At 39.1% G+C, this 17,069-nt stretch overlaps 1 protein-coding gene across 1 annotated transcript; it reads right to left on the bottom strand.

Annotated features, from left to right (window-relative positions):
• Positions 1-689: 689 nt before the first annotated feature.
• On the bottom strand, positions 690-2,765 carry LOC117695473 (uncharacterized). The gene is made up of 2 exons (XM_034486363.1): positions 2,737-2,765; positions 690-1,362 (listed from the first exon to the last, which is right to left on the bottom strand). Exons 1-2 carry the CDS (start codon positions 2,763-2,765, stop codon positions 690-692), a joined length of 702 nt encoding a protein of 233 aa, XP_034342254.1.
• Positions 2,766-17,069: the final 14,304 nt, after the last annotated feature.

Below are 17,069 nucleotides of genomic sequence, written 5' to 3'. Positions count from 1 at the left end.
AGGACAAACATGGTATGATATCTCTTAGTGATATTGGCCAATAGGTAATTATGCTTGCTACCAGATTGATGTGATTTGGAATGCAGTGATGCTGAAGGTAATGCAAAAATAAAACAAGTTTGGAAAAATCTTCCTCTGAACTCCACAACACTCGTTTCACTCAGAGCACACTGAGAATGCCTGGTCACTTATGATTTTTCACAAGCAGAAAGTTCACCACTCTCTATATACAGAACAACCTTCCTATTCCATGAAAATAGCAATACTTTCCAAAACGTCAACACTATGAAGTCTAGCTCTACTCTCAAGTCACCTGTATACTTAAGGGTATACACATAGGAACATAATTACTGATATTTATTTAGGTATTAGCTTTCTCATAAAGCACTTTCAAGTGGTATTAGTTGTGTTTAATTTTGCAACATGCCTTTCACCAGTACATTTGTCTGCTCCTGCTTGTTGGAAAAATCTGAACACAAGATCATGACCTTCGGAGTTTAGAATGTGAAAATATTAAAGAAAGAAATGCATTTGTCAGGTAGAATAATATACAAGTATTAAACATAAACTCAGAGAATAAAGTTGATGGTTTATTAGAACAAGTTGATGACTACATGAGTTTTGTATATTGATTAGAAATTTCTTCTAGGAGCTATCTGACCGATGTTGTAAATGCAGGGGTCCTCACTTCAGGCCTCTTGAAGGGCCACTTTGGAAACACACTTGGCTTTCACTTGACTCTGTAGTTTCAAATAGCTTATCTCAGAGAGAAACATGATCACACCAAAAAGTGACATGGTTGTAGTCAGGACACCTACTGGGAACACAGCAGTAACATGTTTGCTTCTCAAGGCTTCTTTTTTGACAGGAAAGTCAGGTGGAAAGTCAAGAGTGGTTTGGCCATAAAGATCTACTATATGGTTCCAGCTCACAGCAACAAATGTAAAGAAGCTGCTAACACCCAAAACTATGGCAGAGAACTTGAAGCAATATATCTGCATCTTCAGAAATGGGTCTTTCATGCAGCTAATCTTGAAAGCTATCACACTGAAAACCAGAACTACAAGCTTCATAAAAATAGACCATACTATCAGCTTCTGTGCATACTGAAATTCACATGAAATGGTCCAAGTTGAATCAATAGGGTTGTGAACCAACATCTTGATTAGAGTTCCTGAGATGTTAAATACTTGAGGATAATAAGCTTCCCAAAGTCCAAATGACACAAACTGCACAACATTGTCTTCAAAGTCCCATAGGCGCCAAAATTGGTTGCTGGCAATGACTATTTCAAATACCAAAGCTGATAGGCTGCTAAAGACGCCACTCAACTTGAAGAGGTACTCTTTCTCTTTGGAAAATCTGAATATTGAATTGAATAAGAAAAAAATAAAGTCAGGAATGTAAAGGAACATGGGAAAAGAAAGCAAGTCACTATATTTAGCACTACACTCCATACCATATCTACACCTTTGTATAGTTGTATTTAAATAACCTGTGTATGTATTAGGGTTTAACACACATCAGAAAAGAATATAAGAAGTCTAGAAATCCAAGAAAATGGCAGGCATATCCCTACAAGATGTTTTGAACAGCAATTTGCCCTATTTGGATGAGTTGTACATTTTTTTTGTCTATTTTATGCTTAAAATCAATATTGAAACATGAATTTACAGTATCATGTGTATGGTGATTTTTATTTCAACTGTGATACATAAATATTATAAATAACTGAAATGGGAGTAATAAGCAGAAATATTGCTCAGAATAATTGCACTTCTAAATTATGTCAGTGGATCACTAAAAACACACCAAATCCATCTATATTGTCTGCTGAAAGAACAAAAAAAATGACAAATGATGCATTTGATATATTACTTGATGTCCAAATTCTGTACTTGAGTTCTATATGTATTTCTTTGTATGTGTTCATATTTGTGATTGTATGTATGTACATATCATATCTAATCATGTGTCATCACATGAATTCTCTCTTCAGTGACGCAAAATTAAAATCTACATGTAAAACATGAGGAATGATGGGTATTTCTTTCATTTCCAACAATGTACTCAATGTACCATCTTCAGAATGTTGGAGTCATTTTATTGAAATGTAAAATGCATCCTGACTACAGTTTGTGTGTAACTGTCTTCTTCAACACCAAAGTCTCCAAATACATAATGTGCAAAGTTATTTAGAACAATTTTCAGTTTATATCTTTGTATGTAGTATTATTGTTCATTAAAAATATACCCTACTAGATGCCATTGGTACTTGAGAATAAAAAATAGAAGGCTAAGACACTTAAACAATGATATTGTTTCTGACTATATAGAAGGTTTGAAGGACCTACAAACTGGATATCTTTGCAAGAAAACTTTGCTCCTCAATCTCTGTGGAATCTCTGTGGAATGTGCTTCCTAACAAGAAGAAAAAAAAGTAGCTATGCTTCTTGGATTGTTATATCAACATGATTCAAATCATCAGTTGGCAAGAGATTTTGGCTTGTGTAACACTACCCATATCCATTGCAAGGCAGGTCTGAGACAGTGTATCTTCAGAGCAATGCATTTTGAACCTGAACTGGAATTATGGTAGTGAATGCTGTTGTACAAGACAAATGAGATATAGCCTGGAAAGATCTTTTTCTACACCCAATTCTCAATCCAATGAAATAGATATGTGTTTTAGAAAGATGCAATTTTCAAGACTCCATGTAAATTTGATGTTGTTACCTTTGTGTATTAAGGGTGAAGAGATCCATTTGAAAGAAGCTGAGATCATAAATATCTTCCAAATAACAGGAAATGTTGACCAGAGAGAGAGAGTCACACAAGAAGTGCCTCACCTTTAATAAAAAAGTTCTGTTAGCCAAGTATTTCAGCTCATAACAGTGTCTCACAAATCAACCCCTGCCTCACACAAGCATTTCCAATTTGAGCTTCAGTTACAACTTTCAGGGGGATTAGTACATTTGATATTCCTCACTCTCCAATAATATTCAAACAATCATTACCCCATTTTATACATAGGGGAACAAAACAGAGATGCTAAGTTACATACTACTCTGGAAACTACACAGAAATAATGGGGAGTATAGTCTCCTGAGTCCTCAAAAATCATAAAAGGCTTCCTGCATTATGATATTATTAAGAATTTTTCTCACATGGAAATGCTTTCAAGAAATAGCCTAATCATATCAGTGGCCTTTGAAATTGAAAATGGTTAATAAAATCTACATGCAAAATATAAAACACTTGCCTCTTTGTGTGTTGTATGTATTAAGAACAAATATTAGTGACCACCAGCTGTGACTCTAGAAATTCTGATGTTTCCATGGCCACCAGAGAAGAATGGTAGATTATGAGCAATGAACTGGAATTGAGACAAATAATTTTAAAGACAAATGAAGGCTAATATCCCTTTCATATGCGAGAAGTTTTAATATGCCATTCATCTAATTCACTTATTAATTTAAAAGTTTCTTCATACTGTATACTTTGGTGAGGAATTTGACCTTCATCAAGTTTTCCATTCCCAATGCTATTCACATCACTACCCACCCAACTTGATGTGCATTCATTTTTCTCCATGTGCATGTGTACAAAAAAACCATAAAACATTCAAACTTTAGAAAGACAAAAATACAAAATGAATAAATGGTGTTATGTCTGTGTTGCCCACCTATTCCTGGTCAAGGGGCATGCCATTGAGTGTGATGAATATGCCCAATTATATGCCATTGTACAAATATGAACTTCTATTGCCTAGCAGATATCATTTGCAAATAACTTCTTGGTTAGTGGTGATTCTTTGGGTCCACTACACTGTTACAATCCTAGCATATTTTCTGGTTTGTTAGTGTTTAGGATTTGTGTGCTCTGTCAAAGACGCTCTGAGCTTTACTGTGGTATCAGTCCTATTGTGTCTGAAGGACAGTGTTTCCTAAGAGTCATCTAACTTCTCTATTCCTATAATATTTCTCCCCCATCTTCTACATAGATTCCCATGCTTTGAGTGGAGCAGTTGGATGGAATCATCCTATTTAGGACTTAGTACTTAAATGTCTCTCAGACTCTGTATATTGTCCAATTGTGTGGTTCTGTGTTATAATTGCCATGTACTTAAGAAGACACATTCATGATGGGTGTGAGTGAAGCACTAATCTATGTATATAGCAGTATTTCTTTAGCACTCATTTTATTACAGTATTCCTTTAGCAGAATAATAGGTGATTTTACATGAACGATATAATCTGACATTTCTTCACTCTTCAGCACTGCCTTCTATAAATTCTAGGTCAACCAGTGGGCCTTGAATCCAAGCAAAATATGATGGTTAATCACATAACCTTTGTTATACTATTATACCAGTATATCTCCTGTCAGGTCACTGTTGTAGTTCCCGGGATCTGCTGCTAATTGATATTGATGGTTAGTTTCCTCCTATTATAACACGGTACATACAGTACCATGAATACTACTCAGTAGGGGTGAAGATTGTATTTCGACATCAGCTCTGTTTCTCCATGTTCATTTACATAAGTAATAGTGTCTTTGTCATTAGGCCCATAACATTATATTGTAGAGAGTTAACTATGCTATCGAAATAGCCTATGGTGGTTAGTTTTGTTTGGAGGCCAGCTTATGGAACTTTTTTGGCCAATGACTCAAAGTGAAATAACCTATTCCTGACACTGGAGGTTTTATTGGTGACTTAAAATATTTAGTCATGGAATTATGTCTACCATTTTATTGTGACTTCGTTTAAATTCCTATTTTATATTTACATACTCGAGGAAGCTTTTACAATAGAGGTTTCCATAAGGCTTTTACAAAGGCCATAATGTTCTTTGTTCCTTACCGTATTCTCACCTTTAACCATTTCTTCCATTCCCATCACAATCTACATTCCTCTTTTATTCATTACAATACTATACTCGACCTCCTTTTTCTTGGATAATCTCTGTTCTATTACTAGGTACATAAACTCTGTGTTAGCTGGATTGAAATGCATATATAAAAGTTTAAAATTTATCATTCACACATTAAAGAAAACATGCAACATATGTCTATTGGAAGCAAGCTGACATCACTTAAGAAGATTGCCATTCTTCAAGTAGCCACTATAAGTTATGAAAGTTATAACAAAGAAGGTTGTTTTAAATGAAATTCCACAGTAAAAGAGAAGAGGTTTCACTGTAGAAACACAGTGTCACCTTTTCCTTTTAGTGTTTTGGTCCACATGGAATTCCATTAGTGTCTTAGACACAGAATCAGATTTTATATTGAAAATCTATATTTGCAGAGGTTCTGGGATATATTGATAGGGTGAGAAGGAAGTCCTATTCTATGTGGTGTATCAAAGGTTTATCAGGACTGTTATGTATTTATACAGAAAGTTGTAGACACATGCATTACTGCTTAACAGTAGTCAAAAATTGAAGTCATGGGTTGTGATACTTCCAAAAGCTCTTGAATTGTACAGAATTGTTTTAGCTATCTTGTTTTTTGTATTTTTTTGTTGGGTTCATTTTTGGTTGTTGTTATTTTCTTTTGTTTTGCTGTTGCTGTTGTTGTTGTTTTTCCATATGACATTATGAATTGTTAAGGTGAACCAATAAATGTGTTGGAAATTTGATAGATATTGCACTGAAACTGTAGGTTGTTTTTGATAAGATGGCCACTGTCAGGCTTTGGACTAGGTAACTCCATTTAACCTGTAACCTTCAGTCATGTAGAGGGCGTGATTAACAGGGCTCCACCTCTAGAGATTTAAATATTAATGAGTTATCTAAAGGCCAGGGGCATATCTAATTAAGTTATTCCCTCCCCTCTTCCCCCTCCCTATAAAAGCCAGGGGAGCCTGGCTTTTGGGGGGAGTGTGAACCATCTACACCCATTCACCATGCCATGAAAAATAAAAGCTTTGGAAAACTGGACTCCATGTGTCTCCTGGGCCTGAACCTTCCTGAGTCAGCCATCGGCCCACACATGGCAGCTATGTGAATGTGGGACCCTCTGCCAGCAGTGTGGAAGGCCTGCCTGGGACCCTGCTGGACCAATGTAGGACCCCACTGCCAGACTCCCCTTCCCTCCCCCCTGTGAAGTTATTTTTTCCACAGCTGGCATGCCCAGCGTGGGGCACGAACACACAGGCATCTACAAGAACCATCCTGGCTGACTCTGCTAAGCAAGTATACTTACTGCAAGGTGTGGTGCCAGGACTCTCCTGGTCCTCTCTCAGTGCATGTCCATGCATTCCCTGCCTTCATCCTGCCAGTGTCCTGAGACCCCAGATGGCGGCAAATCTCAGCGCATGGACCTGTCACCATGCGCACCCACAGTCCCCAGGCCCTGCTAAAATCAAGCTGAGTTCATTCCCTGCCCAAGTGCAAGCCCTGCTGAGTCCACTTGGTGCAGTGTGAGCACCCCTCCTTAGCCTCTGCTCCTCTGCGCTAGACCCAGTCTTCCTGAGACTCCCACCCCTGACAAAGAATGGTGCAGACCAGTGACACAACAGAGATCCACACTCGTGGACCCACCCATGAGCCTACATTGTTTCCCACAGGTGGTGGACAATGTGTGCGAGCCAGATCCACAAGCGCCCCCTGCTGGTGCCTGCAAAAAACCATGAGTAACATCTCTCTGTCTACCCTATCCCCTCTTTCTCTCTTTCTGATTCTTAGCTATAGTCTAACTCCTGCCTAGTGCAAAAAGACTAGGTCTCTCTCCCCACATGTTCTCCAGCTCAAGGGTAAGATAGTGGTGGCTTCCTAGCCTCTCAATCTTCCCTTCCCCCCCCAGCTCCACTGAGGGCTCCTTCACAGCTAACAGCTGTCCTTCAAGCCACCATGCCTGCTGTAACCCTCTTTCTATGACTGTTTCCCTTAGTTGAGAGACTCCTTCTTGCGGCTGAGACTGTCCCCTCTCTCTCTGAAGATCGCCAGCTCCAAACTCTAGTCCCTACCACCCTGCCAGGTAACATCTTCCCCTGATACCTTGTTATATGCAACAGGCTACAGCTATTTGGCTTAGCCTGCTTGCCTGAAGCAACAGGGCAGGACCCTGCTTGCTACCCAGCCCTGTGTTCCTTAGCAAGCTTATGCTTACCCTCCCCCCAGTCATTTACAGCTGGCTAAAGCTACTTAGCTTAGCCAGCTTGCCTAAAACAGCAGATCTAAAATCCTGCCTACATCCTTTGCCCCTGTGCTACCTGACACTTTTGCTCAAAAGCTGCCTGGCCCCAGTCCAACTTCTACATGTCTTTCCCGTAGACACAGACTCTCACTTTTTCTGACTCTTAACTGTCCTATCAAGCCCCAATGCTTCTTGCTTTAAACTTTCTTCAAAGTTGGCCTTTATTCTTCTTCTCTACATTTAAAATATACTGACTGAGAAAAAAGAACGGGGAACACAGGGGGCCTCTCTGCTGAAACATCCAGCCACCACGTGTCAGAACAGCAACCACACGGCTGAACAAGCCCCTCCCCCACTGCTTCTTCTCCCCAACAGGAAGACCTGCAACCTATTTTCAACCAAAAATTTTAAACATTTCCTTTTCTTCCTAACAGAAATACCTAAAGCAATATTGCTCGTGCTTCCCAACCAAAAATTTTCTTGTTTTTTTTTGTTTTAATGCTTCTTTTTTTTCTCTAACACTCGTTATATATGTCCAACATTTTTTCAACCTTTATAATTTCTTCAAGGTTCAAAAGCCATCAAATCTACTTCCACAGGGTAAGTCAGCATACTGATCACCATTTCTTGAGTCTTAATTAACAACTAGTTTTTTTTACAGACAAAGTATTGCGGCCAATACCAGATACATAATTAACATGATGTTTTCCTCCCTCAGCCATCCAAAAACAGACTCAAAGATACCTTCCAAGACTAAAATTTCCTCAAAAACCTTTGCTTTTCTAGGATCTTAATGACAGACCATGATGTGCTTGTTCCCAAGCAGTTTAATGTTCAATATTCAGCCTTTACAGACATCTCTCTTCCAGAGATGCTGCTTCCCTGTTGTGATTATCCTACAGATATACCCACAGATCCTACAGAGTCCACACCATCTTCTGGAACCTGCCTGAGATGCCAAGCTTCTTTCTTGCAGCCACCTCGTCTGACTCTGACTGCAGACTCCAGAGACATGCTGAGATCCAGAGACAGTGCCACCTCCTGGAACCTGCCAAGCTGCCTTCTTCCAGCCACCTCGATTGACTGAAGACCCCAGAGCATGCTGAGATCCAGAGACCCACACCAACTCCAGAGATATACACCAAAACCCAGAGATACTCACTACAGAAGACAGATCCAGACCTTCCAGCTGCAGATGAACTCTTTTGCTGAAGTCCCATAGCTAAAGTTACATGTTAGTGAGGAAAACATAATGTCTATTTAGATTAATCAGATGTCATTACCCTCAAACTGTACAACCTATATTTAATTGATTCAATGATTCCTTGCCGTCCCCACCATACCCTCAATTACCATTACCCTTGACTTAGTTATGCTACACCTTCCGGCCTACATAGTGTTTTCATTTGACTCCTTCATCCAAAATTTCCAGTAAAAGAGAGTGAGATGTTGGGTTGTAAAGAGATGGTTTGGTCTCCCCAGTAGAGTGCTGGGTTTGAGGTAACTGGGGACCCAACAGGACATTGCCTGTCAGGGACGGCAATTATCTCCCCATGCTCCCGGATTCCAGACTACACTGTGTGGTCCACATCTCTTATTAACCTACACCTTACAGACTACAGATGATGCAGAGTTGCCCCTCCTTTTATGAAAGAAAAGAGAGTGGTATGTCAGGCTTTGGACGAGAGGTAAATCCATTTAACCTGCACCCTTCAGTCACATAGAGGGCGTGATTAACAGTTCTCCACCTCCAGAGATTTAAATATTAATGAGTTATTTAAAGGCCTGTGGGCATAGCTAATTAAGTTATTCCCTCCCTTCTGCCCCCTCCCTATAAAATCCAGGGGAGCCTGGCTTTTGGGGGAGTGTGAAACATCTACACCCATTTACCATGCCATGAACAATAAAAGCTTTGGAAAACTGGACTCTACATGTCTTCTGGGCCTGAACCTTCTTAAGGCAGCCACTGGCCAGCCTACGGTGACTGCGTGAATGTGGGACCCTCTGCTGGCAGTGTGGAAAGCCTGCCCGGGACCCTGTCAGACTGCTGTGGGACCCCACTGCTGAACCCCACTCCCCCCATGAGGTTTTTTCACCACAGACCACTTTTAATATGCTAATCCTACAGCTCCATGAATATGGGAGATCTTTTTCTCTTCTGATATCTCCTTCAGTTTCTTGAAGTTTTTGTCATATAGGTTTTACACTTACTTGGTTAGAGTTATACCGAGATATTTTATTATTTGTGGCTATGGTAAAGAGTGGTAATTTCCTTATCATGTTCAGTACTGCAACTTGTATTACTGATCTGCCCAAGACTTTTATCCAAAAGAGGTGATGGACTTTTTGCAAAGGCATTTTTGGCATTTAAAAAGATGTTCGTGTGATTTTTTCTTTCAATTTGTTTACATGCTGGAATACAGTGTTGAATTTTCTGCATTCCTGAGATGAATTCTACTTGATCATGGTGAATGATATTTTTATATGTTCATGGATTTGGGTATGACTATTTTATTGAGCATTTCTGCATTAATATTCATAAGGGAGATTGGTCTGAAATTCTCTTTGTTGAGACTGTGTGGTTTAGGTATCAGGGTGAATGAGACATCATAAAATGAGTTTGGCAATGTTCCCTTTGATTGTGTTTTGTGGAATTGTTTGAGTATTGACATTATCTCTTCTTGGAAGTCTGGTAGAAGTCTATGCTAAAACCATCTGGCCTGGGCTTTTTTTGGCTATAAGACTTTTAATGACTGCTTCTATTTTCTTAGCTGTGATAGAACTATTTAAATAGTTTATCTGAACTTGATTTAACTTTGGTAAGTTGTGTCTATCTAGAAAATTATCTATTTCTATTATATTTTCCAATTTTGTGGTCCAATTTAAGACCCAGCCCATAGTCAAGCAGCAATCTCTGATACTGTTAATGATACTATCTTATACTAGACAGGAGGAGGTTTGTATAACTATCCTCTGAAAGGTTTCACCCAGCTGAAACTCTGAAGGCAGAAACCCACTGCCAAACATTTCACAAAGCTCAGGGTGTCTTATGGATGTTTTGAGGGAGGATTTGTGTAATCTAGATAGGATAGAAACCCCACAGGAAGACTAACAAGAGTCAATTAACAAGGTCCCTTGGGAGCTCTCACATGCTGAGCTTCCATCCAAAAAGTATGCACAGGTTGGATACACTGGGGCCCTGGCATGTATGTAGCCAATGTGAAGCTTGCTCTTCATAAAGTTTTCCCAACAACTGGAGAAGGGTACTTCTCTAAATGTGTTGCCAACCTGTAGTTCCCATTCACCTAACTGGGATGCCTTTTCTGGCCTCAGTGGGAAAGGATGTGCCTATCCCTGCAGAGACATAATCCCTGCAGGGCCAGGGCAGGGAAGATACCCAGAAGAGCCCTTCATTCTCCCAGTAGAAAAAAGGGATTGGGGGGATTGGCAAGGAACTGTGTGATGAACAATCTGAAGAAAGGCGGCAATATTTGGGATGTAAAGTGAATGAATGATTTAATAGGGAAAAGATACATTTCAATCCTATTAGTTTTCTGATTTTTTTGCATGACTGGATTTGTAAAAATAATACCATGTTTAAAATAAAAGACTATTTTAACTATTTAATGTCATCTAATGAAATCTAAAATCTTACAATGATGTTAAAATGCCTTAAGAGAAAGTTTTTCCATTTTATTTTTGTTATTTTGCAAATGTATTAATTTTCAAGTCTTATGAGTTGTTAAGCAATTATTTTATTAAGTGCAACCATGTTATGTCACCTTTTATACCTCAATAATGAAAATAAATGTCTTTGTGAAATAAAGTAGTGAACACTAGAAATTAGAGTTTAGAAGAGAAATAAACAATATTATAATCTGGAATGATAATTGTTCATAAAAATCTATAACATTAAAAAACTTTTTAAAAAGTTGAAAGTAAATAAAACTCAATAGTTAAAATTGGGGAACCTTCCCACCAACCACAGACTAAGCAGATAGGTTAAAAATAACTGGAGAAATAAAGTGAGCAGAGAAATGAAAAATGTGAAGGTGTGGGTATTTTTATTGATTACACTTTTAATTTACTTTTCATCTCCATTGCAGCTTCCCCTCCTTCTTCTCTTCCAAGTCCCTCTCTCTCACCTCACCTCAACCCATTCACCAATACTCCCATCTTCCACAGGAGTTCTCCCTTGGATATCAACCACTTCTGGCATATTGAGTTGCAGTAAGACAATATATATCATCTTCTATTGAGGTTAAACAAGACATCTTAGTTTGAAGGAAAAGATCCAAAGGCAGGTAATATAGTCAAAGACAGTCCTTGCTCCTCCTTTAGGAGTCCCACATGAAGTCACTGTTGTAAAACAGTTACATAAATAAATTCCTTTGTACCTTATTGGTTATTTATGGTATACCACACAAAGTAGAAAACTCACAAATCCTACTAATGTAAAAGAATTATTAACCCCTTTACTATGAATGATTTCAGAATGCAGAAATTACTCTTATTCAGAGGATTAACACAACAGAGGCCTAAGTACTTGAGGGACTTTGAGATCTACAGTTCTTGAAGAATTACTGTTGGACCTGGAGGCATCTGACATGTCACTGGTTTATGGCTTTCCAAAAACTATTCAAGATAATCTGTTTAAAAATCATGTTCTTCTGTATAGTGGAAAGGTAATATGCAGAGACAGCATAAGATGAAAGAAAAGGTGCATATCAGGAAGAAGTTGAGAAGGATGTCAAAGGCCATGGTCAGATGTGCTTGAAGGGATATCAGAAGCCTTAAATGAAATTTTAAATCTTCAAGATGATTATGGTCTCAAACTCAAAACTGAAAGAAACAAAGCTTGCCTTACCTACTCTTTCTAATCCACACCACATTGAGGCCAACATTGTGGTAGAATTCTGAGAGCAAGATTAAGAGACATGTGAGTGAATTAATACTAAGACTAGTATGTTATAGAAACATCCTTGAGTAGCCTTACTGCAGACATGTATCTGGTGAGTTTTTTGTGTATATGATAAAAGTGGCAGGTTACAGAGCCTGCCATCTTCATAGAGCAATGCAAACAAGATTTGGTAGTGAATGAGACACTGTGGAGTCCTGGGGTAAACAGTGTAACACTAGGGGGAAAAAACTCCACAAATTGAGTGACACAAATCATACTCTTCCAGAACCTTGTTTACTTTAACTCTTGAATTTAGAAAACAAGTATTTAAAAAAAAATCTGCATGTCTCTGCTGGAATTAAAGGCATGGGCTATACCACCCTACTCAAATATTTTATCTTATCTCCAAATCACTACAACACTTATGGATTCAGAAAACAAGTTTGAACTTCAGTAATGTTTTGAATTTACTTAAAACATTTTAAGTATCTTAAGTGTGTTATTAACACCAAACAAAAACCATACGTTTTATTTATGAAGAAGGCTTAAAAGCTAATATCCAAGATAGCATAGGCCATGTGGCAATCTACAGTCTAAGATTTTAACTGTGCCGCGCCAACCCTGACCAGCAGGAATTAAGACACGGAACAACCGGTTCCTTCTCACAGCAGTATACTCAGGATGCTTAGCAGTTGGTAGTCAAGATGGCAAGCCCCAGATCCCTTCCCAGGCCCAGCTTATAAACCCTGCCAGGAGCCCATGAACTCATGCCACATATCATCTCTCCATAGGCTTGTGATGCTTGGGTAAGATCAGGCCACCTTGAAACACAGCCTTCACACCTAATAAGGACTTGTTTATCACTCAGCCCTCGGGTGGCCATCACCATCTTGGGGCGAGGTTCTTATGGCACCTAACAGTTCCCCCTTTTTGTTTAAATCGAAAAACTTCACAGGAAGCATTGACCTGTACCCAGCAATTAAAGTATTTACAGGGGAAGATTGTACTACCCTCCTTTCGGGATCACCTCCTGGAGTGATGGTAGACCCATCCTGCACTTTTTTTTTACTGGGATGGGATCAAGGGAATGCAAAACCCATATGCATACAAGTATACCTCTCTGTGCCAAGATAATTGGGAAATCTGGCACAGTGCAGTGCCTCGCCCAACATGTGACTATTCTTTCAGGCTAGCAAGCCATGCTTGGGGAAATGCACCAATCTCAATGGCATAAAAAGCTTGTGCTATCATGGCAAGATCTCTCTTTTGGGCTTGAGCCATACGGCAGAGGCAATTGAGGCAGAGAACCAAGACACCTAACAAGACTATAGCTAACGTCCCTATGCCGGCCCACTCCTTCAGGTGATGCACTGCTTGTCGAATCCATGAAGACAGTCCCTCAGCCAGCATAAGATTAATCTGGGTGGAATTTCCTGTGAACAATGACAACTCACAGGTCTCGCATCAAGCGATTGAACCCCTCGGACCAGTTTCCTATCAAATGCTTAGACAATTCTTTGGACAAATTAGCAGCAGCATGTGTCATGTTATAATAAGGAACGTTGATTACACATAACCCACTCATCTTCCATTCTCATCCCAACATAGAGTATAAAAACAACTTTCTTTATAGCAATCTATCTTATCTCTATTTATACTACCATTGCTAACTATCCACAAAAAGGTAGCAAAACACACTGATGTAGGGCTAAAAGAAACATTTCTAAAGAATCCTTTTCTCTTTACACTTTCATAAAAGGATGCACCATAACTGGTACCACCCTATAGAAACAAATACTATGCTCTAATCCTATACTAAAATTTCTATTTACACTGGCTATATCATCTTTATAAGGCAAAAAGGTAATCCTAAACTCTTATTACTAATAAAAAAAGCATGGAAAAACTTGTGCATCATGGAAAATTGGCATTGGAACCTGAAATGCCAACGGAATTCCCCATCATGGTTCCATCATCACAGGACTTGCTTTCCAGAGTAGAAGCAGGAGGATCATCCAAATTGCATCGGCGAACCAGTCTCTCCAGGACCCATATAGGATCATCTTGTGTCTGTGGATAAACACAAAAAGATCCTCTGGACCAGGCCAGAACGGGATCAGGGCCATTTTATTTTCCAGTTAAAACATCTTTCCACCATACCAATCCTTTTCTTTCTGGAATCCAATTAGTATGTTATTCAGCCAAGGAACGACCTTGCTCATCCACTTGCAAAAAAATTAAAGTAAATAATGCAAGGGATATCCTTTCTTTGGGGTTGTGTCCATGGCCAATTCCCCCTTTTTGTTTAAGAAGACATTCTTTAAGGGTACGATGGGCTCTTTCCACTATGCCCTGTCCTTGTGGATTATAAGGCAATCCATGTTTTAAAGTAATTTGCGTTTGTTCACAAAAGGATACAAATGAGGCAGCTGTATATCCCGGGACATTATCTGTTTTAATAATCTGGGGCTTACCCCAGGCTGCCCATGCCTCTAGGCAATGTGCAATGACATTGCGAGCCTTTCCCCCCGTTTAAAGGGGTGGCAAAGATAAGTCCTGAACATGTGTTTACTGAAACATAGATATATTTTAATTTTCCAAATTCGGAAAAATGAGTCACATCCATTTGCCAAATGTGAAGAGGCTGCGGGCCTTTAGGATTAACTCCCGTTCCTGGAGGATTATGATGAACGCTGCAATCCGGGCAGTGCACCACGATCTGTCTAGCAGCCTCTCTGGAGATGCCAAATTTAAGCTGTAATGTATTAGCATTGACATGAAATTGTTTAGCCAGATTTACTGGAATTTCAGTAAGAGAAGGGAAGACAAACTCCCTTCGAGTAGCCTCATCAACTTCTGCATTACCAGTACTTATAGGTCCTAGTAGGCCTGTATGGGCTCTCACATGTTACACAAAAAATGGAAGTTGCCGTTTCCATAGAAGATCTTATAATTCAGCAAGCAAGCAAAATATAGGACTGGAGGTCTTAATTTTACCAGCCACTTCTAATCCCTTTAATAAATTTACCACATACAAGGAATCAGAAATCAAATTAAATGATTGTGGGAATTTTTTAAACACCTCAATTACTATCTTCAATTCAATAATTTGAGGTGAAGCTGGAGAAAATTGTATAATCACTGGTTCATTGGTATTAACTTTATAAGAACCACAGCCAGTCTTTGATCCATCAGTATAAATAATGACTACCCCAGCTATTGGAAAATTCTTTGTCACTTTGGGCATAACAATAGGGTGTTCCTTAAAAATTGAATCAAAGGATGCTGGGGATAATGATTATCAAACTCTCCAGGATATCCACATTTTAAAATTGCCCAATCATCCACAGTGGCACATAATACTTGCAATTGATTGCTGTTATAAGGAATTATAATTTTAACTGGCTCTATTACAAAATATTGGAAAGACTGTTGCACTCCTTCTAGAGCGAGTATAGCAACAGCAGTAGGATAATGATCCAAGGTTTTTGCAATGGATATTTTTGGATGAATCCACTTTAATGGTTGATTCTGCCACAAAACAGCAGAAGGTTGAGCTTTTGTTTTAAAAATAATTAATAAAACATTTTCTGTGGATTCACAACGTCGCAATGATGACTTTGCTATCTCCTTTTCTACAATTTTCAACGCTTTTCGCCCTTCAGGAGTCAACTCTCTGGGCGAATCCAATGCAGCATCTCCACACAGAAGATTATAAAAAGGCTGAAGCTGATAATTGGTTATTTTCAAATAGGGCCTAATCCAATTAATATCTCCCAATAATTTTTGAAAATCATTTAAGGTCTTAAGATGATCTTTTCTTATCTCAATCTTCATTGGCATTACTTTATCAGACTCAATTTTTGCACCCAAGTAGGATACTACTTGGTCTTGTTGGACCTTTTCAGGGGCTATATACAACCCCTGAGCTTGCAATTTCTCAACTAATAAATGATAGGCTTCTTGTAACTGTTTTTCATTCTTATGTGATAATAAAACATCATCTACATAATGAAAACATTTAAGATTAGGAAATTTGTCTCTAACGGGATTAATGGCTGCTCCTACATAAAGCTGACACATAGTAGGGCTATTAGCCATGCCTTGCGGAAGCACAACCCACTCAAATCTTTTATCGGGCTCTTCCTGATTAATGGAAGGCAAGGTAAAAGCAAATCGTTCACTATCCTTTTCACATAAGGGAATGGAAAAGAAGCAGTCCTTAATATCAATTACAATAATAGGCCATTCCTGAGGTAAGGTTGTTAATAATGGAAGGCCACACTGAACAGGCCCCATGACTTGCATCTGAGCATTAATAGTATGCAAGTCATGCAATAGTCTCCATTTTCCTGATTTTTTTTAAATACAAATATTGGAGTATTCCAAGGTGACACCGAAGGTTTTATATGGCCCATTTCAAATTGCTCTTTTATCAACTCCTGACCAGCCAATAATTTTTCTGAGGACAATGGCCACTGAGGTACCCACACCGGGTCCCGAGTCTTCCAGTTAATGGGTATGCCACCCCCAGTGGCCCCTAGGAAAAACCCAGACCCTGTCTAAAGGGTCCAGGTTTGGGAAGGACAGGATTTCATTGTCCCTGTAAAGACTTCCCTAAACCAAAGGACGGATGCCATCCCATCTGTCTCATAATCATTTTTTAAGGATTGTGAATAATTACCTTCATTGGATAACTTAAAATCCATTTCTTTCAACAGATCTCCCCATAAACTCACAGGGAGATCCAAGACATATGGCTGAAACATTCCTTTATAACCCTCCTGGTCTTTCCAGGGAAGTTCTCTTGCACTCATATCAGGAGACTTAGCATAACCCAATCCCTGCAACATCTGAGAGGATGCTTGTATGGGCCAATCTGATGGCCAATCCTTAAGGGCAACAATGCTGCGATCAGCACCAGTATCAAGAAGTCCTAATAATTTCTTCCCATTGACTTCCAAATTAACAAGAGGACGACTATCCAAATCTAAGGATAGAAATATAGAGTCTGGACCTCCTGAAGAGC

Source organism: Arvicanthis niloticus, chromosome X (assembly GCF_011762505.2).
Source record: "Arvicanthis niloticus isolate mArvNil1 chromosome X, mArvNil1.pat.X, whole genome shotgun sequence".
Taxonomy (NCBI): domain Eukaryota; kingdom Metazoa; phylum Chordata; class Mammalia; order Rodentia; family Muridae; genus Arvicanthis; species Arvicanthis niloticus.
Note: the sequence above shows the minus strand (reverse complement) of the source record. Positions and strands in the feature narration are given on the sequence as shown.